The sequence below is a fragment of the Eublepharis macularius genome, chromosome 17 (assembly GCF_028583425.1).
Source record: "Eublepharis macularius isolate TG4126 chromosome 17, MPM_Emac_v1.0, whole genome shotgun sequence".
Classification (NCBI taxonomy): Eukaryota; Metazoa; Chordata; class Lepidosauria; order Squamata; family Eublepharidae; genus Eublepharis; species Eublepharis macularius.
Window position 1 is genome coordinate 593,872 of NC_072806.1, and position 23,732 is coordinate 617,603.

Genomic DNA, 23,732 nt, shown 5'->3' on the forward strand with positions numbered 1-23,732 from the left:
GCATCAAACAGCCCTCCACACCAAGGGAACCAAGAGGACATGGGAAGAGCTTCTGGAGCAGCCACTAAGCTGCAGCCAGACCTACCAGGGCTCTGGGCCCCAGGAAATATACTCACAAAGTGGCGATGGTGAGAAAACTCAGAGAGTCCCAAACCCTGCTTCAGTGTGCATAGCCAGATTCATCTGCAAGATGTGGTGTGTGGCTTGAGGAGTAACGCAGGCACCCACCGTGGGAGCTGATCCTAAGTGCGCTGAAGTCTGCCCACTACCACCAAGCCTCACCAACTGGTAGCTCATTCCTCTGAGTGGTCAAACACGGTCTGCATGAGCTCACCGACTGACCCCCAACGCTCATTCCACAGGAATTCAGCCTCTAAGCAATCACTGCCAGAGACAGATCAGAACCCCCCTTTGGCCACCTTGGCTACAACGGCACAAGGATACAGGCCCCTCTCTGCATTGACTGAATCATGCAGGGCCAGCTTCTGCAGAGCCTCTTTCCTTCAAAGCCCTGAAAAGGCCACAGGCATTAGGGTATACCCCAGAGGTCAGCAGGGTCCAACCAACTTCTGCTGCACTGCCTCTATTCCAGCACAATTGTGCAATGGGGACAGAGATGATCCTACAAAGACTTTGTGACAACAGCAGCTACAGTTCTTCTCCTTGATCTGTCACTGGTTCCAACAGGCTTCCAAGAAATAAAGGGTATTCCTCATGCCAGGGCTGAGGAAGAAGAGAAACCCTTCCTTCTGCTCTCTCTCCCAGAGCCAGCTTGGTGTAGTGGTTAAGAGCAGCAGGACTCTAATCTGGAGAGCCGGGTTTGGTTCCCCACTCCTCCGCTTGAAGCCAGCTGGGTGACCTCGGGCTAGTCACAGCTCTCTGGAGCTCTCTCTACCCCACCCACTTCACAGGGTGTTTTATTGTGGGGATAATAGAAATCACAGAATCATAGGAACAGAAGGGATCTCTAGGGTTCATCTAGTCCAACCCCCTGCACAATGCAAGAAATTCACAAATACCTCCCCACCCCAAACAAAGGCTGAGGGATCCAGAAAGGACAGATAAAGCAGCAGTGCTGGTAACAAGGACATACTTTGTAAACCGCTCTGAGTGGGCATTGAGTTGTCCTGAAGGGCGGTATATAAATCGAATGTTGTTGTTGTTGTTGTTATTCCTTAGCCTGCCCACCAAAGCCACGGCTTGCTGAGGAACGGCTTGCCGTCACCACCCCTGGCCACTACCAACTGAACTCTGTTTCTCCATCTTCTTTACCAAGCAAACTTCCCATGCTGTTCTTGATCTCTACTCAGCAGCACCTAAGGACAGTGCTGGAGGAAGGACCCAAAGGGTCAGCGCAAGGCAACATCTCGCTGGAGATGAAGTACCACAACCAGCCCCTCCCAGGCTCTTCTGAGCCCGGCACAGGAAGCTGGCCGAGCAGACCAGGAGACACGCAAAGCCCCACCTCCTCGGGTGGCAAAGTGAGGCACACAGGAGACGGAGCCCCTTATGTGAGCACCTTCTTATTCTGTCCCAGCTCCCTCCTGGCTTCTTTGGCTTGGCATCTGTTGCATTAATACAACAGACACTGCAGTCATTTTGCCTCATCTGAACTCTTTAGAAAACAGTGACACACGTTACCCGTGTAACTATTTTTCAGGACACGAAGGATGGTGAAATGCTGTTACTTTCATGAGACACAATGGAAGAAGCTGCCATTCAGCAACACAAGGAGAAGACACACACTCGGCACCGAATGCTTTCGAGCGCACGGGAAGAGGCCAAGCAGGACTCACCTGATCTCCCCCTCTCCACAGGGCTGCAAAGGGCAGCCCCGGGCGGATCCAGCTCAGGCCAAAGTTCCAGCTCGCCCTCTGCTGGGGATGTCCCACCCACCACTGAAGAGACTGCCTAGAGAAGGTACAAGGCAAGGCGGGCGGCTGGTCCCATTACAGGCGTGTGCCTTTTGCTCCTCTCTCAGGAGGAAGGGGGAGGAGAAGCCTTCGCAGGAAGAAGGGGAGGGGGGAGAGGGTGGCTTACCCCTATCGGCAGGTTCCGCAGTGGTGGGTGAGAGGAGACCAACAAAGGGCACGCTGGAGTGCCACAGCGAGCAAGAGGCTGGAGTCCAGGCGGGGGCTGCATTTTGCAGGCCTGAAGAGAGACAAAAGGCGACGAGTGTCACGCACAGGCCAAGCTTGGTTTCTGGTGCCCTCTCTGCAGAGGGCAGGCATCGATTGTGGGGGACGGAACGGAAGTCCCACAGAAACTCAGTTTTCTGCTCAAAGCAACTGCCTCTTCAAAGCCCACAACAGACCCGCCAGCAAACACTCCCGGCAGGCCCCAAGCAGCATTTCTGAGCCGAAGGCACCTCTGCCTGCACCCTTCTCTGCTTGCCGCTTCCATACCTCTGCCAGTTCCCAATGTGGCTCCCCACTGGCACTATTCTTCAGCCGATCACAGCCAAGGCAGAACAAGGGATGGGTAAGTTATAGGAAGGCGTGAAAAGCAACAGCCAAGCAGGGGGGAAGAGGCAGAAACCAGCAATTGATGATAAACAAAGGGAAGGAAAACAAAGAGCCCCTTCGCTTCCCCCCCCTCCCACCCATTTGGGTGTTTTTTTCTTACTGCTGCACAGCTACAGTGTGTGCGGCAGCCGTGGGGAAGGGGGCTCCTGACTCGGTAGAGGAGGCGGTTTCTAACAATGCCAGCCACTCACACTTGCTGCTGGTGCCCGTCCACCAGGGATCTGTCTTCCAAAATCAGCAAAAGCTGGTGTGAAATCTGGACCCCGTGCCAATATCCGAGGATCCAAAGTCCGAAAAGGCAGCTTCGGCTGATTGATCTGTGTAGGGCAGAAAGCACCAAGTGAGGGGCAGCTACTCGGCACCCCTTCTGACGCAATGCCTGTCCCGAAAGCACTGCTGTCCAAGTGGCCCTTCGTGTTAGTCTTAAGTTCCTGCTGTGCCAGATTCCAGAGCTCAGGCACGGAAGCTAAGTGAGTTGGGAGCGTTCACTGCCTCACAGATCCACACCATGGAAGACCAACAGGTCAGGAGCAGAGGGAGGAAAGGGAGGGGGGCCCACGGCAGCTTTCTGGAATTCCAGGGAGTGAAGCCAAAGATCATCCTCTGAAGACCCCTGCCCTGGTCTCGCCAGCAAGCCCAGCCCAACTCTCCTCACTCTGTTCCGACAAAGTCCAGCAGCAGCAGCAGCAGCAGCAGCAGCCACCGCCACACCTCCTCGGCAGGCCACACCACAGACAACGTGAGAGGCAGGCTCTGCTTGACGGAGACCAGGCTGGCCTCTCTCCAGCACTCCCCCACCCCGTCTCTGAGGCCCGAGTCGGCACGCGGGCCCCTCACCTTGTCAAGGACCACGTCACTGATGGGTGGTAGCCCTTCTGGCTTCTGGATGCAGGCAGGCATGAACTGGAAGTCCAGGAGGAACTCTCGGTCATACTGCTTTTTCCCTTCTGAGTCCAGGGGTTTCCACTGCTCTGTAGCATCACACACAAGGCCTCAGGATGGGTCTCCCCTTGCAGCGAGCGCCTACACTGCCCACCCCCAAACACACACAGGGCCTGCCTGGGATTCATGACCTCCCCCCCCCGCCCCTCAGCCAAAGGCAGAGAACCACTATGGGCTCCTGGGTTAGCCTGGAGGTACCTGCAAGTTGGCGCAGGAACAGAACCCACACGTGGACCTGGGAGGGGGGGGGTGCAGTGGTTATCTGGCTGCCTCTTTGCTCCCAGGAATGTGAAGTGACTTCTCTAAGACAAATGCATGAAATGCAACTCTGCTTTCTGAAACCAGGACAGCTGGAGGAAACTTGCCTGGTTTATACTGGCCTGCTGGAGCTTCGCTGGGATTCTCGGGGCAGCCAGCTGGGCCATCGCCTCCTTCCTGCTCCAAAACGTTCTCCGAGCCATTGTGGACGGGTTCCCCACTTTCCTGCTCCCCGTTTTCTTCCAAGGCTTTTGTTATTTTAAGGTCAAAGGGGGAATCTCTCCCCTGCCTCCCAGCCTCCAGCTCAGATTCTTCAAGCGTTCTGTCCCCTCTCCGTTCCTCTTCCACTTGAGGCTACAGCATAAGCAAGCCCAGGGTTTAACACAGCCTCTTCCGCAAAGCAGCCGCTCAACCCAACAAAGAGTTCTCAAAGGGAAGCTCAGCAAGATACACGGAATTAAAAGGGCACTACAGAAAACACGTTACACGTGTCTACAAAGCGGTGCCATCATCTGCTCCACCTGGTCCCCGCAAAAGCCCAAAGAGTTGCAGGACCCACTGACAACAATACACACTTCAGTGAGAACAGCCGTGAAGCCTCCCTAGAGGCCCAGGCGCTACTAACACCTTCAGCTGCTGTCCTCCCTGGGGAAAGCCCCAGGGCTGCTCTGGCTAGGCAAGTTCCTTAGTCAGTGGACAGAGTCGGGGGGGGGGGGGAGGCTCCCTATGCCCGTTACCTCTGACTCAGCCTCCACCTCCGCTGCAGGTTGGCTCCCATCTTTTGGTTTCTTCCACGTCTTTGGTGCAGTTACAGCTGGTTGGGCTACAAGACAAACCGTTAGGCATGTTACTTGCCAAATCAAAACTAAGCATGGAACAAGACAGCCCGTCTGAATCCATTTCAAGTCCAGACTGAAAAGGCAAATGGTCCCAGCCTGAAGACGAAGGAAAGAGGAACACGTCCTACACTGGCTATTTCCACTGCAGTTCCAGACTGCAACTGCGGCAATAGCAGGAGGAAAAGCTCTTTGCCCAACTTCACAGCATTTTTGACAAAGCCATAAAGCGTCAGCAACACCCAGCTGTCTCTTCCAAGGTGAAAAATACTGGGGGTGGGGGTGGGGTATGTGTTAGTAGTAATCTAAAGTTCCTGTGACAGACTCAGTGAGCGCTGAACTTGCATAAGCAGTTTTTCATGGCAAGGATACCCATTAATCACAATGGATTTTGGTACTGTAGTCAAATACTACAGCGTGGTTGCATTATGAGTGAGGCTCTCTTTCTCATATTCCAGTAGTTCCAGAAAGCGTGGAGGAGAGGAGGGGAAACTAAAGCTGGAGAAATATCAGCATTTTACACCATCACTGAAGAGTTGAAAATATTTTATCCAGATCTTCTGGAGGCCAAACAAGCTAAACTATAATTTTTTTCCTCATTGAAGGCAGAACAGGAGAGTCAGGGAAGGATAAGTGCAGACCTGAAAGGGGGCCACACAATCCTTCAACTGCATGCCGCCCCCCTCCAGCCCCAGTCAAATACAAATACTCATAATACAATTCTAGATCTTTACACCAGAGGGCACCAAATACCACCAGCAAATGAGGGAAGCTCTAGGAAGCACTGATGCCAACTACTCCTTGGCTCGCTTTTAGAAAACAGGATTCCCGTGGAACCTTGGAGACTAGCAACATTTATTCCAGCATAAAAAACCCGTCACGAGTAAGAGCTCAGTTTATGAGATACATGAAGTGTTCATCCATTAGGCAGATGCATTTATACTAGAAGTTGCAAAAAACAGATAGGTGGGGGGGATGTTACAAAGAGGCCAGGTTTTTAAAACACCCAGTCAAAAAACCAGAGGAGTTAGCTGTGTTAGTCTATAGTAGCAAAATAGTAAAGAGTCCAGTAGCATCTTTAAGACTAACCAGTTATACTGTAGCATAAGCTTTCGAGAACCACAGCTCTCTTTGTCAGATGCTGGTTCTTGAAAGTTTATGCTACAGTAAAGTTGGTTAGTCTTAAAGATGCTACTGGACTCTTTACCAATCAAGAAAGTTATCCACTTAGATTGGGTGAGGACCAAAGTAGGATTGAAATAAAAACTAATTTAGGAACGTACAGGACACAAGATAAGGAAATCAAATCAAAAATCTGTATAGCTGAATTAGTATCTGTGACAGGTGGGCTATGCAAGGTATTACCAACTACAGTGCCTGAGAAATCCAAAATATTTGGCTAAACCCTTGGAGGAGCAGGAGGTGGTGCTGAATTTCTTGATGAATTCCAATTCAGTATGCTGGAATATTTGCCTATAGCATTACATTTCTAATTCTGCTTACTTTAGTTCCTGCTGGCAATAAGAGACAAATGGAAGTCCAAGCACCTTAACACACACTGAAGGGCCATAGCAGCTTCTTAAGGGCGGCAGAGCTGGAGGCAAGCCAGAGCTAGAAATGGGGGGGGGGGGCTGGTCCCATGAACTGAAACAGAACAAGATCAGCCCAGTCAGCACCTCAGCCTGGGAAACCAGCAGCATCTGAGCCACCTGCTTCCAGCTCAGCAGCCATCAGATGCCAAGGCCGCCCGTGGTGGCAGAAGGCGAAGACTGCCCAGGGAAAAGTTCAGTCCCACCAAGGCAGGCGCCACTGCCTCTTTCCTCCAGTCGCAGCGACACTGGCTCAGACTCAGGGACCTCGCCAGGCCACGGGCAGAAGATGCCGTCAGCAACTGGCACATGCTCAGGACCCCCAAGCAAGACAAACTGGGTTCACCCAACAGTACAAAAGCCACTCAATGGCATGGTTGCCTTACAAGCTCCAGGCAGCAGAAGTCTGTCCCTGTTTCCTCCTGAAACGTAACCCCTGCACCTAGCCTCTTTTTCATTGCAATACTGAAGCAGGGTAGGAATCTGCTGGACGCCTCTGCAGCTCACTCCCTTTGTACATCCTCAAACTAGGAATTAAAGGAGCAACAAAACACCCTGTCAGCTTCATGGCTGTGGCCCTAAGTCCTACGAGAGAGCTGCCTCACATGCACCAGCACTAAATGACCACCACACTTTTACAAAACAGCCCACCAGAGCCAATCACTGCCATTCAAATGCGGGGGGGGGGGCACATCCCCACTTTGCACAGCTCCCAAAGGGAACAAGGCCCCAAACGGACCCCTCAAAACCAATCTACCCGTAGAGGCTTTTACACTGGATTTCAGAATTATTGGAAACTACTACCACTTTGCATCTCTCCCCCAACCCAATTTAAGTGCAGAGACAAAGAATAAACGGACAAATGTTGGAATACTCCCCCAAACAGCACAGGAGTGCCCTTTCTGCAGATGCTACAGAAGCTTGTTGGCACGATCCACCAATGACTAGGGACCAAAGATGAAAGGCTTGGCTGGGAGAGAGTCTACGGATGAAGCGGATGGAGTAGAACCGCCCTGTTGCTGTGCCCCGATGCAATGGCACAGGACAATGGCACACAGCCCTGTCAAGGTTTAAGAGAATTCATGGCCTCCCTGGACACCCAGGGCAGATGGGGCAATTCGGACACAGGTTACAACACTTGTAGCCTGCTCACACCCAAAGCCCCTGGGTATGTGTGTGCGTGTGGGGGGGGGGATAGACTCCCTCCAATGGTCATGGGATAGCTACTTGCATCGGCGGCGGCGGTGGCAGCAGGCCCTGTTTATTCCTAGGCCAGCTGGAGGCAATGCAGGCAGACAGAAAGTCCCTTAAGTGTTTGCTGAAATGGCCTTGGAATCGCAACAAGGCTCCTCCTTCGGAGCAGCCCTGCCAGCCACAGAGAGCCCGGATGGGGCTGGCACGGACGGCACAGGCCGTATTACTTCCAGCAAAGATACTGAAAACACAGTAGCCAAGAAAAGTGAAGGCTCTGAGGGGAAAATCTTCCCTGTTCTTTTTCTGAGGACTCCGCCCCCCGCCCCGCCCAGTTTTCCCAATGGAAAAATTGGGATTTTGGTGGAACTCGCCCCCCTCCCCCAAGCCTCCGATGAAGTATTTTCTGTTTAGAGTCTTAAAAAGCATTTCACTACTTCTAAATGTATAGCATGAAAAGTCTGAGGACTTTCTCAGTTTTTCTCACAAAAAAATTGGGAAATTTGGGGGAGCACAAAAAAAAAACACTTCATGAGATATTTCTCTTTTTGAATGAATAACATGCTTTTTAAGACAAGATTTTTCTCACTCAAAACACAGACCGTTTTCAATGCTTTCACTGAAAAAACTGAGAAACTGGGAGACCCATCCGAACAAATCCAGGGGAGCCAAGCCAGCCCCCGCCCGCCCTGTGAATGCTGCTCCCGCCTCCCCCCTGGCTCACACTGGGCTGGGCGACGGGACGGGACGGGCAGCAGCTCCCCCCCCGCCCCCCCGCTCATCTCTCCATCAAGGAGAAGCCGTAAAGGCAGGAGGCCCTGGCAAGGGGGCTCCCACTCCCCCCCCGCCAGAAGAGGGGCGGCAGTGGGCTTCGTTTCCCTCTCTTCTGGGGGGATTTAAACACCTACATTTTGAAGGGGTGTCTCATTTTTCAAAGCATCTCTCTTAACTATTATTAAACGCTACTTCTCTCTCGAATGGGGACCCAAAGTGGCTCACAACGTTCTTCTCTTCTCCATTTATCTTCACAACAACCTTGTGAGGTAGGTTATGCCGAGAGTGCGTGACTGGCCAGGGGTCACCCAGGAAGGACTGGAAGATGGGTCCCCCAGATCTGAGTCCCAAACTCAAACCACTCCCCCACACCGGGGGAGGGATTTGGGGGAGGGATTTAAGCCCCTACTCCATGTCTGGTTTGCATATTTTCAATACCCCCTTATCTGACCCTGACCCCATTACTGGTCTATCCATCAGGTTTAGCATTAGACACAGGATAATTCCTATATATGCTATAGACATTTACAACATTTTCAAGATTTTTTTTGTTTAAATGCAAATAATTTTGGCAACAATGAATATACTATAATTTGTTTAATGATAATACATTATTTAAGAACTCAGTGTTTTTTTCAATATTATAAAATTTAACTCAACATCCACATGAGCTGGTAGTCCTGCCTATGATTGAATAACAGTATTTCTGTCCAAATAATACACTTTCTTTTGTTTACTACATAATTTGTTTTCTACCTTCAACATTTATTTTTCCTACCTCTCAGGTGGAAAAAATAAAAGCCCATGTGCTATGGTAGCATAGGGTGCAACTCCTTCTCAGGTACCGAGTATACTTTCAATTTTTCTTATAAAAAAGAACGTAAATATAATTTAAAATTTTAAATAAAAGCAGTTTACTCATTCTAAAACAGAAAATAATTAATAGGAGTTTTCAGTACTCCCCAAAATTTACAGTCCCCCACCCCCACCCCCACCAGCAAGACAGCTGATGAAGAATTCTGACTCTTTGGGACATTTTCCACACTGCTGATGGCCCAAAGGTATTTGTCTGACTAGAGCGGCACAGACTAAATCTAGCCCCACTCAGGCCACTGGTTTAGCCTTGATACGGGCACAAGTCTCGTTCACTGTCGACTCTTCTTGTCCACACGAGAGAAAGCGGAGCTGAAGATCGTTTGGCTCCATGGCTCATAAATCATTTGCATGAGCCCAGCTCATAAAAAACAGTGTATGGACTCTGATGGAAGGAAATAAATGTAAGAGACGGATAATGCATCAGTCCAACCTTCCCTTCTTCTATTTAGCCACCATGTATGTGGTCGAGGAGAAAGTGTAACAGGGCGAAAAGCAGAATCCTCTAGCGCACGACAGCATGGGACAAAGGGCCCCTAACAACCCAGGCTGGGGAACGGCAGCCCAGCAACCCTCACAGCTGATTGGAGATGCTAAGAACTGAACCCAGGGCCCTCTGTATGCAAAGCAGATCGCTCTGCCACTGAACTGCGGCCCATCCCTCCCTTTAAAAGGCATGAGGAAATGTCTTTTCAGGCAAAATCGCAGAACTATAGCAAATGGAAGACTAAAATAAGAGACCCCAACACATGAGAGGAAGCTCTCTCTCTCTCTCTCTCTCAATGATAAAAAATGGAATTTGGTCAGAGATACTGATAAAATTGCAGTGCATATGTACAGTGATACTCATTCCTGCCTTGCTTTAACAATATGAAGGCTGCTACAACTAAAAAGTAGCAGTTTGGGCTCTGTTAGTGAATAATGCACAAAAGACGTGTCTGTAAGCAGCCCCTGGGCATTCTCTGCCTTCAGACTGTCTGAAAGGCCCTGATGCCTGTTGAAAGGACAAACACTCGAGAACTGTGCAACCACCAAAAAACTGCCCATTTCCTGGCAAGCTGAGGAAGGCAGCATTGGGCAGGTCTGGTCGCTACTGATCCCCCCTGCTGCTACCTGGCACCGAACCCCACTCACCTGGTCCATGGCCCTTCCTTGAATTCAGGCCCTCGTGAGACTCGGCACTGTCCTCCAGATGGCCCTCCGCCTCCAGCTCCCCTCTCTCCAGATCTTCTGGCATGTCTTCGCTGAGGATAGTCCTTGTGATCTCCTCCCCTTCTAAATCCCCCTGAAGAGCAGGGAGAGCACCAGGTCGTGGGAGAGGAGGAGGAGGAGGAGGAGGAGGACTGGTAGTGGTAGCAGCAGCAGCAGCAGAAAGGGGAGGGCTGGGAGGCGGAGTGGGCGTCGGAGATGGAGTGGCAGGGAGAGCCGCGGAAGCCAAAGACGGCACGCTGCCCTCCTCAGCCGGAGTTGCCTCTGGGATCTCCCACTCCACCCCCAAGGGCGCCTCCTCCTGTGGCTCTCGCTCCGCGATGCCGTCAGTCACGGTCCCCCGATCGCTAACTCCATTGAGTTCACTCATTAGATTAGTACTAGCAGTCACTGGGCTCTCATTCCGGACAATTCGACTAGACTCCCCGCAAATATCAGCACTGGTCTCATCTGCTGGAGGGCTGCCAGGCATTTCCAGGCAGGGAGCTGCACTGAGAAGAAGGGGAACTTCCAGTCTGGGGGAAGCGAGTTCACATCGGTCCTCGAAGTCTGTTGCAAATGGAGCTTTACTAGGTGCAGAAGCAGCAAGAACTGTGACTGGGGAGGGCAAAGCAGCCAGGGGAAGCTCTAGGGAGGTCTCCGTGGAGGCAGGGCTTTCTGCTGCCAGGCCGGCAGGATCCTTCCTCTCTCCACTAGGTTCTGGTCTGAGGGCAGGGGAAGGAGATTTTAATACTGGATCTGCTTTAGGCTTCTCTTCTGGGGAAAAGGAAAAACGGAGAGTTAAAAGGAATGTCGGCTCACCGAATCAGACCGACTTCTGGCCTCTCCCCCAGGCACACCCTATGGCTCTTTCTAACAGAAATTCTCAAGGGAAGTGGCACACAGACACCCGCCCACCTACCCTGCGGAAAGCAGACACCTTTTTTGCCACCAAGAGACCTTTAAACTTTGCACGGAGGCTCTGAAGAAACTTCTTCTTGTCATCCATTTAGGATCTACCAAGGAGTTTCACAAGACCCCCCCCCCCCCCAGCCATCAGTACCTTGCCCGTCTCAATGGTAGGATAGACATTTTTTGTTTGGCAGCAACACTTCGAGGACAGGTCTGTAAAATCTTTACTTACTCAGGGGAAAAATCCATTCCCTCCTCATACCCAGGAGACAAGCTTTCCTAGATTTTCTTGGGCCAGGGGCAGGGGGGATTGTGACTTTGGCCAGCTTATTTTTAAGACCGATTCAAAGATTACAAAATGGACACCTTCTTCTGGCGGCCACAAGGACAAGCCAAGGTCAAAGAAGGTGAGAGACCGCACACTCTAGCTGAGAAAAAGAATACATTCAGACTCCACGGGCTCCTAATAAAAATGTGATTTAAAACTGCGACAGCATCCCCAGGAGAATAACGCTGGCTCTGGAGGAGAAGGTTTTGTCCCCATGGGGATGGGTGGATGTGGGGAGGGGGCAAGGGGAAATCACTCTTCTCCAGCTGCTGGGTCAGGTTTTGTATATCAAGATTCCACACTCTGGAAGCTGGTCAGCCAGATTTGTCACCTGGTCAGAGGGCCACCACTGGCCACCCGCGGGAGGTACAGCAGCTCCCCAGCCACCAGCATCTCCTCTAGACACAGGGACAGGGGGCAGACTGAGCAGGCAACAGCCAGGCCTAGCAAGGGGGCATCAGCCAGGTGGCACCTGACTGCTTCAATGGCCACAATGGCTTGCTTGAAAATGCACAAGTTGCTTCTGCCTCCGCAGGACGGGCCCTTGCCCAGGAGAGCCTTTTCCACAGGGAGTCAGGTGGTTTCTGAGCAAACTTTCCAAAGGGGTGACAGCACCCTGTACCTGAGGATTCCCAGCCATGGCTGCCACCTGGTGGAACAGCCGCTTGCGGAGGTCAGGGAAGCACCCCTGTTCCCACTACTCCACAGAATGCACAAAAATGGAACCCGGGGGGGGGGGGGGGGCAGATTTTTGTCATGGCAATATGGCAGTTGCATCACAGAGATGTAATTTTAATCCCATATACTCTAGTTAGACCTGTGTAATTTGGCAAGCTCTGTATGACCTTTAGTGCAGTTTGTTGGCAAGCTGTGGAAAAACACAGATCTTTTCACCTTTGACAACCAATTGAAAGTAGTTGGGAAAAGAGAGATTAATGATTTCTTGTTAAGAAACAAGTGCACTCTGCTCATCTAACTTTTTAACATCTTTTAAAGATTTGTAGTCTTATAAATACCACATCTTGAAAATCTGAATCTGAAGAATCAACTAAATCTGAAACCAATCTCACTTTCATATTATTGTCACTTGTAAAAGATCTTAGAGATGCACATGTCATTTAGTATAAAAGGATGTCACTCAGATAAGATACTAGGATTTTGATGAAGGAGATCTCAAGCAGAATTTAGGGGGAGAATGTATGTATCTGTTTATGTGGTAAATGTTAGATTTACTTTTAATTGCATGCATATGTCCATCACTTTTTGGATTCATTCTATTACGTCCTTATATTTTAATGTCCTGTTTAATTTAAAGTTATTTCAGTAAATAAAGATTTGAACTTTAAAGACTTGTATTACCTTCAACTTTTTATTCCTTCCTGCTTCTCAGGACAAAAATTAAGATCCACATGCTATGGTAACACAGGGTACAGCAGTCTGGAACTCTTTCTTGAGTACTGGGTTCAGCTGGCACTGAGCAGGGATCGCTGCTGCAATCCAAACCCTTCTCACAGCCTTGGAACAGCCAGGAGGAGGCAAGCCAGACCCAGGGGCTGAGCCAGGGAGTCCCCCACCCCCATCCCTGGGGCTCAGACTGCAGCACAGAGGCAAGAGCTGCTGGACCCTTGCATCTGCTCCAGCAAGGCAGCCACTGGCCGGCCCAAGGGCCATCCCTGCACAAGGGAGCCTGCGCAATGCTGGGTCAGGGGAACAGTGGTGAACCCCTCCATAATCACAGGACCCCTGACGGAAGGAGCAGAACGGGGCCCCAGAGCGGCTCCCCAACAGCACCAAGCTGCCTGTGCAGGATGTGGCTGTGGAGAAGTGCCTTTCAAGCGGTCGAGATCAGCCACCTGCAGCACCTGGGGTTCTAACTGGGGGAGGGAAAGGGAAAGAAAGGGGCCAACTGGCAACTGCTTCTGCTTACACAACCCTTCTGTGCACTGCGGGGAACTGTAGCCGAGGGAGACGGACACTAAAATCCTGCACCAACCTTGCTTCGGGTCACCAGCTGCAGTGACGGGGGTGTTGCTGGCAAGAGGAGAGGTCTCCGTAGTCCCATAGGCCACAAGGCTGTGCTCTGGGAGCTGGCTAGACAGCTGCTGCGGGGATTGGAAGTAAAAAAATGGCGATGATGAGAGTGCAAACACAAAAACTGGCAACATGGAACACAAGCAAGCAGGCCAGAGAAAGAGAGAGAGAGAGAGAGAGAGAGAGAGAGAGAAAAGGCAGAGAAGAGAGGGGAGAGACACACCGTCACGGGGGAGGGGGAGAAAAGCAGGAGAGGGCAGGAGGAGAAAGACAGGCACTACAAGCGGCGAAAAAGGAAAGCACAGCGCTGCTCATTAACACACACCAACCAGGAATGCTAACCACTCCACCTTCAAGCCTTTAAAACCCACCATGCACAAAACTGAAATCCTTTAAAAGCTGTTCAGTAGAAAAGCAAACCTGTCACAGCAAGTTAAAGCCTCCACCTATTCTAAAGCTACAGAAGACAGCACAGATCAGATGAGGCTGAATGCACGAGGCACTCTTTCCACAGGCGCCCAGGCACCAGCTCCCGATCACTGAGGGCACAGGAGGTCTCCCCCTCCCCAGTAAAGCAACTTCACTGTCAAGATGCCAATGTGTTATCAGCCAGTCATCACACTGGAAAAGACAAAGAGGCCGGCCACTTCCCTGGCAACACCCGTTGCTTTTTGGTCTCTTCGTTCAGGGTTGGGGAGGGTCAGGGACTGAACCAGCAAGAGAACGTGCACTGCTGGGGTTCAATACCTGAAGAGGCAGGGGTTAGGCAGGTGAAGGGGAGGGCAGGTGCACACCCTAGACTCTTACCTGAGGTGGGGTGGGCGTCGACGAGGGCCGGACAGTTGGAGGCGTGGGGTTCCTACTACCTCCACCAGACATAATTTCTTCTGTTATGTCTTTGCCCCCTTGGTTTGGGTCCCGGATGCGAATCTAGAGAAAATGAAATCAAGTACCTGAAGCTCAGACAACCTTGATTTTCCTTAACCTAGACTACAGCTCCTTTTGACCCAACTTGAGGCTGCAAAAATGTGCCTGCACTCCAGGGGTCTAGCTTTCTCCACCCTTATGGCCACTGCAGGGCTAGTGCGTGTCATTTAAAAAGGAGCACAACAGTTCTGCAGCAGCCCAGAGAAGAATCCCTCCCCCACCGCAGGTTTCCGTGATTCCCCTTCCACACGCAGACCTCCCCACTAGGGTCTCTTACCGTTTTCTTCTCCCGCTTGGTCGGTGGGAGAGGCTGCTGCTGCTGCTGCTGCGTGGGCACAATGATGGGTGCTGACTGGTACACTGGCTGACTCGGATAGAAAGGTGCTCCTGCAAAGCAAAGCCACTCAGCCACCTGCCTGTCAACACTCTGGGAGCCTTTGCTGCTCCTCTGCAGAATGCACACCCACAAGCTTCCATTCTGGGGATGTTTCCCAGCAATGAGCAGTGAGTTTACCTCCACAAAAGTCCCAGGCCAGAGAGCCACTGCCTGCAATTTACAGAAGGGCCACCCACCCACCCTCGGCCATGCTTTGTGGTGGTGCCAACTAGCAAGATGAAGAACAGCAGTCCTTGAGTAAGCCTGCAAGGCCAGCAAGGGTTACATCAAGCAGTGAAAGCAACATTTGCCAACTGCAGAAAGCACTATATTTCTGGTTACTCTCCATGGCAGCATGTGCCGAAGGAGTGGTGGGCAAAGGAATCCGGACAGGGCTGCAGCCTCCCAGACAAAGCTAACAGATCCGGGGCCACCTCCCCCAATCACTGGTGTGTGCAGACATGCACATTTCTCAGATCACCACTAGCTGAGGATAAGCATGCCAGGCATACAGATGCCTCAAGTCTCAGCAGACTTTCGCTTTCCAGTTCCATCTCCCCAAAACAGCATCGGCCAGGACTGGGATCTCTGCACTAGATGTCCAGAGGCTAACTCTCCTTCCCATGACAAGCAAAGCCAAGGGAAGAAAAACAGCAGAGAGCAGTAGCAGGCTGATCAGATGCATTTTCACACAGGCCACAAGACTGTCCTGTTGGAGAGTAACATTCTTTTAAAAAATCTCACTTGGAGCATCCTCGGTCCTAGAAGGAAGCCAAAGCCATTTTATCACAGGGGTCTGAACGCGACACTCTCCTTACCGTAGGCATTGGGAAACTCTCCAGGCCCCGGTCCTGGATAAAACGGGCCTGGCCCCGGGGGCTGAACAGGGTACTGCTGCGGAGGCCCCACGTACGGAGGGCCACTGTGGCGGTACTGCGGAGGAAGCGGCACAAGGAGTTAACAGGGGTTGCAACTCTCTGACAGCAGGCAGGCAAGGGAGGCTTACTCTCAAGGAGAGGCTGTCACCTGGCAGGAGGTGAGGGGAGTGATGCCAGCTTCTTCAGAAAAACACCCCCAAGCAGCCAGAGGATCAGGTCTCACAGGGATGCAGCTGTCCTTTACTGTACCACTCCTTTCCCATCACCTTCAACCGGTCCCTCTAACTGAAGATGCCAGGCACTGAACCTGGGGACTCCTACACGCAAAGCAGATACTATGCCGTGGATCCACCCCTTCTAGGACCCAACAGCCAAGTGCTGAGCAGCTGGTCCGCACCGAGATGATGCTCACTGCACTGGCAATCAAGGTGAGGGCACAACGGATTCCATTCAAGGGAAGGGGGGAGCAGCAAAAACAACAGCCTGCCTAGGGCTGATGGCACATTTCAAAGAACCAGGGCTGCCAACTACCTGCGATGGTCGCCAACCTGCCCTCTTCCATCCACAGACAGAAAGCGTCGCTTTTTTGAATTTGGACAGCAGGAGGAGGCCACAAAGGTTGTGGTTTCACGGGTTGATGCACAACAGCGTTGTGAGAGGCTTTGCTCTGAAGAACACTTAGGACGCGAAGGACGTGGAAAACCCTAGAAAACCAAACCCTTCCCACCCACTCCACTCTCTCTCTGGCTGCTGGGCTGAGATGTTTTTCCAGAAGGCGTTTCTTCTGGACCTCCCGCCTTGTTTGCACTCTTCTATTTTCATGTTATTCTTTCCTCAATTCTCCTCACTTTCAAAAAACTAGGGTGTGCTTTGAGTTCCAGCAGGGGTAACAACTTGCTACTCCACCTCTGGGAACATTTGCTGTGACTGTGTTAACAGAACAAAAGCATTTCTGTTTTTAAAGGTCACAATCATCCACAAGGCTCCCTCCCCTAACATCGCAACAGCCCCATTCGGCAGGCCAAGGCCCTTTGAAAGTTCCACCCTGGGGGGAGGCAAGAACTTGTTTCGATCATGACCGTTACATGGTGGGACAGCCTTCCAGGGAGACCCCCCCACTCCACCCCCCCACCCCCCCCATGACTGGTTTTCTGGAGGCTCCGCAAAGACAACCTATTTAGACAGATGTCCTTTTTTGTCAACTCTGATCTGTTAATACTCTGGCTTACGCTGTTCTTGTTAGGAATGATGTGTGCTTGTTTATATCAAGGATTTTAAAAACTATTTTACTGACAATTTAGAACATTACTTTTACAATAAGAAAAGAACAACAAGAAGTGTTTTGGAAGTGGCCATTACTACATCTCTGGGCATGTTTCTATTAGCATCATACATTCAAAACTATTAACGAATATCTAACATTTGACTATGAACCAGAATGGAGCTGTATTTTTTTAACTGGAAATTAATTAAGAATTGACCAGCCTTGATTCTTTGGGAAAGGTAGTCTTAGAAATGTTACTAATAAATTAAAATACCCATCAGCACACTTTCAGGTGTCAAATTATACATGAAACGCACTACATTCTTATAGCGAGGAGTCCAGTAGCACCTTTAAGACTAACCAACTTTATTGTAGCATAAGTGCTCTCGAAAGCTTATGCTATAATAAAGTTGGTTAGTCATAAAGGTGCTACTGGACTCTTTACTATTTTGCTACTACAGACTAACACGGCTAACTCCTCTGGATCTAATCTTATAGTGGTAAGGCTCAATCACCTATAATATAGATAGCACATAGATATCCTAATGGAACATTTTCAGAAATGTTGCCCCTCCCACAGCAGCCTACTGGAAGCTGCAGCTATAGGCCTGGTGCTGCCCCTCCTCCAGGATCCTGTGACCTCCTCACCTGGGGGATGCAGTACTGGGGCCCCTGAGGCATCGGATAGGGCATCGGCAGGTGGTTCACCATCATGATGTGTTGATTGGTTTGATAGACGGCCGTTGGCGTTTGTGCCCCCGGACGGAGGGAAGGGTTGCTGTTCTGGAGGGCAGCTCTAGGAGGCTGTATCTGAGGTCGCTGGAAAAACTGGGGAGGGGGGGGGCAGAAACATGAAGGTCTGGAAAAAAATCAAATACTTTTTCCTTATCTTATTGCCCCCCCCACCCATTTTTTCTTTCAGTTTGTTTGATAGAAACGGTGGGAAGCACTTCAAGAAGCAAGTCTGAACATAACGCTCTGCTGGATCAGTCCAACGGTCCAATTCATCCAACATCTTTGTTCTACACAGTGGCCAACCAGCTGCGCTGGGGGACAACCAAGAAGGCACAACAGCGGCAGGGGCCTTCCCCTGAGACTGCTGCCTCCTAGCGCTGGATTTCAATGGTCTGCTGCCCTTGGGTGCGGAGGCTCTCTTTAACCACCATGGCTAGTGGCCACTTAAACCTCTTCTCTTGCGGAATGAGTGAAAGGCTTTTCAAGCTAAGGTCCTACTCATCGTATAGTAAAAAAAAATGTATTTAATGCACTCTGCAGTATCGGATAATGCTAATTCCTATCAGAGAAGTGATAGCCTCATAGGGAAAATCCACGAAAAGGGGTTTTTTGCCCCCTAGGACTTTAGAGTGTTAGAAAAATTGGGGGAGGGGATGAGTGAAATGTTTATCCAAAACACGTATCATGAAAATATGGAAGGCAATCTACAGCATTACCTAATTCCTAGGTATACTGTAAACCTATACAATGTCTTTTGAAGACTTTTTTTAAAAATAGGAATAATGTTGGGAATCAACGACACGCTCCGTGTTTCATGATAACACGTTGAAGAGAGTTCCGTGTCATAAAGTTGAGCTTGACGTACCAAAATGCTGCTAGTCCCTTCCGTGACTGTAAAATGGTTTGCTGAAAAGATACGCTGTTTACTACACAGCTTGTTTTCTAATTTCAACTTTTATTTTTTCTACTTCTCAGGTGGAGGCACAATGTTGTACAAATGTGCATGGGAGCAGCGGCCCCCTGGGACCGATCAGCTGCCCACCTACCTCAAGAGTTTTGGGCTCCCTGAGCCAGGAGGAGGGTGCAAAAGAGTAGCAGCAAAGCCACAAGTCACTCGCCCAGATGCACCCTGAGGATGGGAGACTGAGAGCTGCCTCGGGATGTCCGGGGGGGGGGGCCCCTGCAAGACAGGGGTGCCCGGAGGGGGGAAATGTCTGTTGGTTCCCAGCTTATTGTTGCTTTTTAAAAGGTGGCTGGCAACCTCCTTCCATTGCAATGACTTGGCCCACACCCGAGGCTCCCCACGAGGCATGCTCTGCTCCTCCAGTGCTTCCTGGTGGCCTCCCCAATCTGGACCCTCCAGTGTGCAAAGAGTGCATCATCCACACAGCCCGTAAGTCACGACTGCGATCAAGAGACAGGCCATGCAGAACCAGAGTAGTTAAAGTTACCTGGATGGGTCTGAATCCTCCCTTCAAGAACGAAGCAAGAAAGCAGCAGGAAATAGAAAGAAAGCCAATGTGGAAGAGCTGACAGGTCAACGAGGGGAGGGGGCGGGAGGGGGCCAGCATGCACCCCGAGACCCTCCTGTCACTCTCTGCCGAAGCGATCACACTGCCCTGGCCTGAACCACCACCACACCATTGTCCAGTGCTTCACAAAACTCTTCTTCATTAGTGAGGTTTCTAAACATGGAGCCACTGGAGCAAGGAGAGACCAGGGAGGGACCCCTGGGGAAAGCCTTGCTCCCACGGCTCTGTCCACCCCTTCCGGAAGCTTGCACCCCCCCACCCCCCGCAAAAGGAGCCAAGAGCCTCAGACCAGACTTCCCCCTCTCCTCAAACACCAGAGGACTGGGCCATGCAGGCAGGGAGAGAGGCTCCCATCTCAATACTACAAAGGGCGACTGCCGGCTGGAAGCAGTCTCTCTGGAGCTGCAGGAGAGGCGAAGGAAGGGCTGGCTGGACCAAGACCGCCAAGGGACGTCTCTGTGTTGCATCCAGACCAGGGGGGCAGCGCCTGGTCATGGACTTGCTGGCTGGCTGCTCCCCAGCCTAGCCCCTCTCCCTGAAACAGACCAGCCTGGCATCCGGGCCCCTGAGCCAGGGAGCCCTCAAGGAACTTGGGCACCGCTGTGCAGTGGACCTAGCCACAGCTAGGAACACACTGAGCAGGCTGTGGGCAAGCCTTAGGTATCTTTTTAAAAAACTTGAAGCAACCTACCTCGTAGAGCTGTTATGAGGATAAATGCAAGATGCAAAACAACACAAAGTGTTACACAGCTGGGATGGTAAGAAGCCAGGAGACAGGATTTTGTCACGCTGCAGCACCTCCTCAGGGAGGATGCAGGACCCACACAGCAAAGCGGCGGGCAGCACAACTGGACCAGCGGCATTTTTGGTCCAGAGCTGCTCCCATTTACACCCTCTAGTGGGAGAATGGAATCTGGCCCTGCCTCTCCTGGCCCCACTAACCCAAGCTCCTTCAGCCATCAAGTAACCATGACAAAATGTCTCGGGGCAGCAAGCAACGACTCTAAGAACTAAGGGGACGGAGGGAGGACGTGCAGAATTCCTGCAGCTGCCCCCCACCTGCCCAAGCCCTGATTCAGACAACACACAATGTGGACAGGCTAGCTGAGGACCGGTCAGTGGACAGCTCTCCTCCATGACAATGCTCCCCCCACCCCCCCACCCCACACACACACACACACACACACACACACACACACACACACACACACACACTGAAAGTCGGAAGGCTGCAGCCAATTCCCAATCAACTCATGAAGCCCATGAAAGAAAGGACACTAACCGCCCAGGCCAGCCTGCCCAGCCCTGCAGCGCCTGGCCTCCACCCGGCCCACCGAATGTTTCTAAAGGCCTACAGGGTGCTACTTGGTCTGGCAGCTTTGGACTTCCTAGGCCCAAGCAAGGGCCTAGCTATTCTGCACCAACACACAACAAACGAATGGCTACAAAATATAAGAAAATGACTTCCGCAGGAGAGCCATCTCAAGACACAGCTGGCCGAAAGAAAAGGAGAAAACATTTCCGTGGTGGTGGGATCAGCTATCTTAAGCGGCACAACTGGGAGCACATACATGGAGAGGCACGTGGGGGCGGGGGGCAGAGAGGTCAGGCTGGGAAGGGAGGGAAGACCCTCCTGCCTTCCCAGACCCAGCCTGGCAACACAGGCGGTTTGCAGCCCACGGCTCAACACAATGGCATACAATGAGCGAGCATGAGGCAGTGCTTCAAGAATCAGACTAGGCTCTGGGGACAGAAAGCCTCTAGTCCCCGTTCTGCGATAAAGCCTACTGGCTAGCCTTGGGCCAGTCACACACGCTCCACTTCACCTACCTTGCAGGGTTCTTGCAAAGTTAAAATGGGGAAGAAAACAAGGTTGCGCTTACCTGTAACTGTTGTTCATCGAGCGATCTTCTGTGCAGGCACACATTGGAACTGCGCAAGTGCAAGCCAGCCACAGACATTCCAACGCTCCTAGAGACGCGAGATGTTCACCTAGCCTTTTCGCACGCTTTCGCTCCAGGCACAGCTATAAAAGGCGTGGCGAGCAGCTGCCTCCCTCAGTTCTCTAAGCTGCTGGAAGGAAAGGTAAGAAAGCGTAAGAAGGTAAGGAAAAGAAGTACATGGCAGGGAAGGAGAGAGGGGTGTGTGCCTGCACAAAAGACCACTTGATGAACAACAGTTACAGGTTAAGTCCAACACTGTTTTCATCATTGTGTCTTCTGTGCAGTCCCACATGGGAGAATAGTGGGCTAACTTACCTAGGAGATGGGCATGAAGCTCTTTAATGGAACAGACTCTTCTATGGGAACATTCTTGCATTCCACTAGGCAAACCGGAGCCCTCAGAGCTTACCTTATTGCACTGAGCTTGAGAAGGTTGATGTTCATGTAAAAACGAAGGGGAAAGGGCCAGAAGGAATAAAACCAAGTGCTACGCTGGAGTGGACCAATGAATGCCAGCAGGCACTCGAGAGGTTAAAAATCCCGTTCACCTCTGAACCTGTGTTATGCCACCCAGATGAAAACAAGGAGTTCGCTGTGCAAGTAGATGCAAGTGATGTAGCGATGGGGTGTGCGTGTGTGTAATTTTACAGGAGGGCTCTAGTGGAAGGCTACACCCCTGGGCTTATGCATCCAAAACGTTTTCAGAGACAGAGAGTCACTGGTCGGTTTGGGACAAGGAGGCAGCAGCTATTAAGTTAACCCTATCTACTTAGCAACATTGGCTGGAAGAAGCAAATTACCCTTTAAGATTTGGACTGATCATAAAAACCCAGAAGTGCTTAGATCACCTTGCAGGTTGGGGGCAAAGCAGCTCTGGTGGGCGAGTTCTTCTCAAAGTTTCAATTCACACTCAAGCACCTCCCAGAGAAGTCAAATTTCTTAGCAGACGCTCTGTCCCGCCTCCCCGAAAACAAAAGTCAGAGGGAGGAAATGGTTGACAGTGTCTTTGCACCCACACGGTTGGGAGGGGCAGTGCTGACACACCAGCAAGCGCAGAAACTCCTCGCTTCCCCATTGAACTCCTGGCTGGAGACAGTCAAAGCAGAACAGGGAAAGTGGGGAGGCTTTGCAAGAATCTTTGGAGAAGGGGGAGGGTGGATGCTGGTACCGACAGGGCACATTGTACATACCAGCAGCCCTGAAGAGGAAGGTGTTGAAAAAAATGTCATGATGACAAAACGGCAGGGCAGGGCACTTTAGGTTTGTAAAAACTTTGCATTTAACAGAGGCAATTCTGGGGGCTGGGAATGAGAAAATACATATCTCAATATGTGTCAAGGTGCCCGGTTTGTTTGATGGGGAAAAGACGGGCGCGGGGGGGAGCCTCCAAGTCTTTTACAGCTGCTAGAGACCCCCCCCCACCATGAACTTGGTCTACCGTCTCCATGGATTCCATCACCAACCCTCTGCCTTCCAAGGGAAACCTGTGATTTTAGTAGTAGTTGATTTATTCTCCAAACAGGCACATTTCATCCCCTGCTCCAAACTCCCCAAAGCGAAGAAACTAACCAACCTGTTCATGCAGAACATGGTAAGTTTACACTCTTTCCCAAACAAGGTAATTTCCAACACGGAGGGGGGTCAATTTGTTGCCAACTTGTGGTGGGAGCTTATGAAGGTAACAGGAATCGAGCAGGGGTTAAGCTCCAGTTACCGTCCTGAGACAGATAGACAAACAGAACGTACTAATCAGATACTAAACCAGTTCCTGAGATGTTGTATCAGCTATTAACAAGATGGCTGAATGGAGTTCTTGCCTTATGCAGAAGACTGCTACAATAACAGCCTACACAGCATCACAGGGAAAACAGTCTTCCAAGTGACTCAAGGTTTTGAAGGAAAGCCTCTGCCCAGACGTGAAAGGGGGTGATCTGAAAGATTGGTGGACTAGAATTGTATCGCAGTGGAATGTAGTGAAACAAACTTTGGAGAGGGGGAAACATGATTACAAACTCCAAGCAGGTAAGAAATGTTCACCCCCTTGGGACCTGAAGGTGGGAGACAGTGTTTATATATCCACAAAGAATTTGAAAGGAGCACAAGCCAGCAAAAAAAACTAAGATGGAAATACCTGGGTCCTCTCAAAGTGAACCGTATGATCAACAATGTTACTGTTGAACTGGAATTGCCAAAAAAATTGAGGCATGTGCACCCAGTTTTCCATTTCAGCTTCCTCAAGAAGGACCCTGGACCTGACAAGTGGCACCCTGACCCCGTGGCCCCACCTCCTGTCTTTATAGATGGACAGCCCCATCAGGAGGTCAAGCTCATTTTGGACTCCAAGTGGAAGCGGGGGAAGCTGTACTATTTAATTCAATGGAAACATTTTTCAAAAAGCCAGGCCAAATGGGTTACGTTTATTGATGTGAAAGCCAAGAAATTGGTTCCAACTTTCCATAGAAAATACTCGGAGAAATTGAAGGGGGATTGATGGGGGGGGGGGGAGGACAGGATGTCCAGGCAGCGGAAGCTGATACTGTTGAGGTGGTTCTGCAATTTGTACCCAGGGTGGGAAACTGAGAAACGGAGGTGTTTGTTCCGGTTGTAATCTCTCCCGAGTCTGGGATCCT

The 23,732-nt window shown here is 51.0% G+C and overlaps 1 protein-coding gene across 6 annotated transcripts in view; it reads right to left on the minus strand.

The window, feature by feature from the left end:
• The window catches only part of EIF4G3 (eukaryotic translation initiation factor 4 gamma 3), a 71,901-nt gene that overhangs the window by 18,178 nt on the left and 29,991 nt on the right, over positions 1-23,732 (minus strand). For 3 of the 6 annotated variants that reach the window (XM_055001712.1, XM_055001711.1, XM_055001709.1), the window contains 11 exons: positions 17,541-17,720; positions 15,569-15,683; positions 14,652-14,761; positions 14,255-14,377; positions 13,410-13,518; positions 10,123-10,953; positions 4,463-4,548; positions 3,833-4,079; positions 3,363-3,496; positions 2,717-2,842; positions 2,041-2,151 (listed from right to left, as the gene is read on the minus strand). In XM_055001712.1, coding sequence (XP_054857687.1) covers positions 2,041-2,151; positions 2,717-2,842; positions 3,363-3,496; positions 3,833-4,079; positions 4,463-4,548; positions 10,123-10,953; positions 13,410-13,518; positions 14,255-14,377; positions 14,652-14,761; positions 15,569-15,683; positions 17,541-17,720 — 2,172 coding nt within the window. Of the gene's footprint in view, positions 1-2,040; positions 2,152-2,716; positions 2,843-3,362; positions 3,497-3,832; positions 4,080-4,462; positions 4,549-10,122; positions 10,954-13,409; positions 13,519-14,254; positions 14,378-14,651; positions 14,762-15,568; positions 15,684-17,540; positions 17,721-21,042; positions 21,131-23,732 lie in introns of those variants that run through there. The other 3 variants (XM_055001715.1, XM_055001710.1, XM_055001714.1) reach the window with 3 other exon arrangements.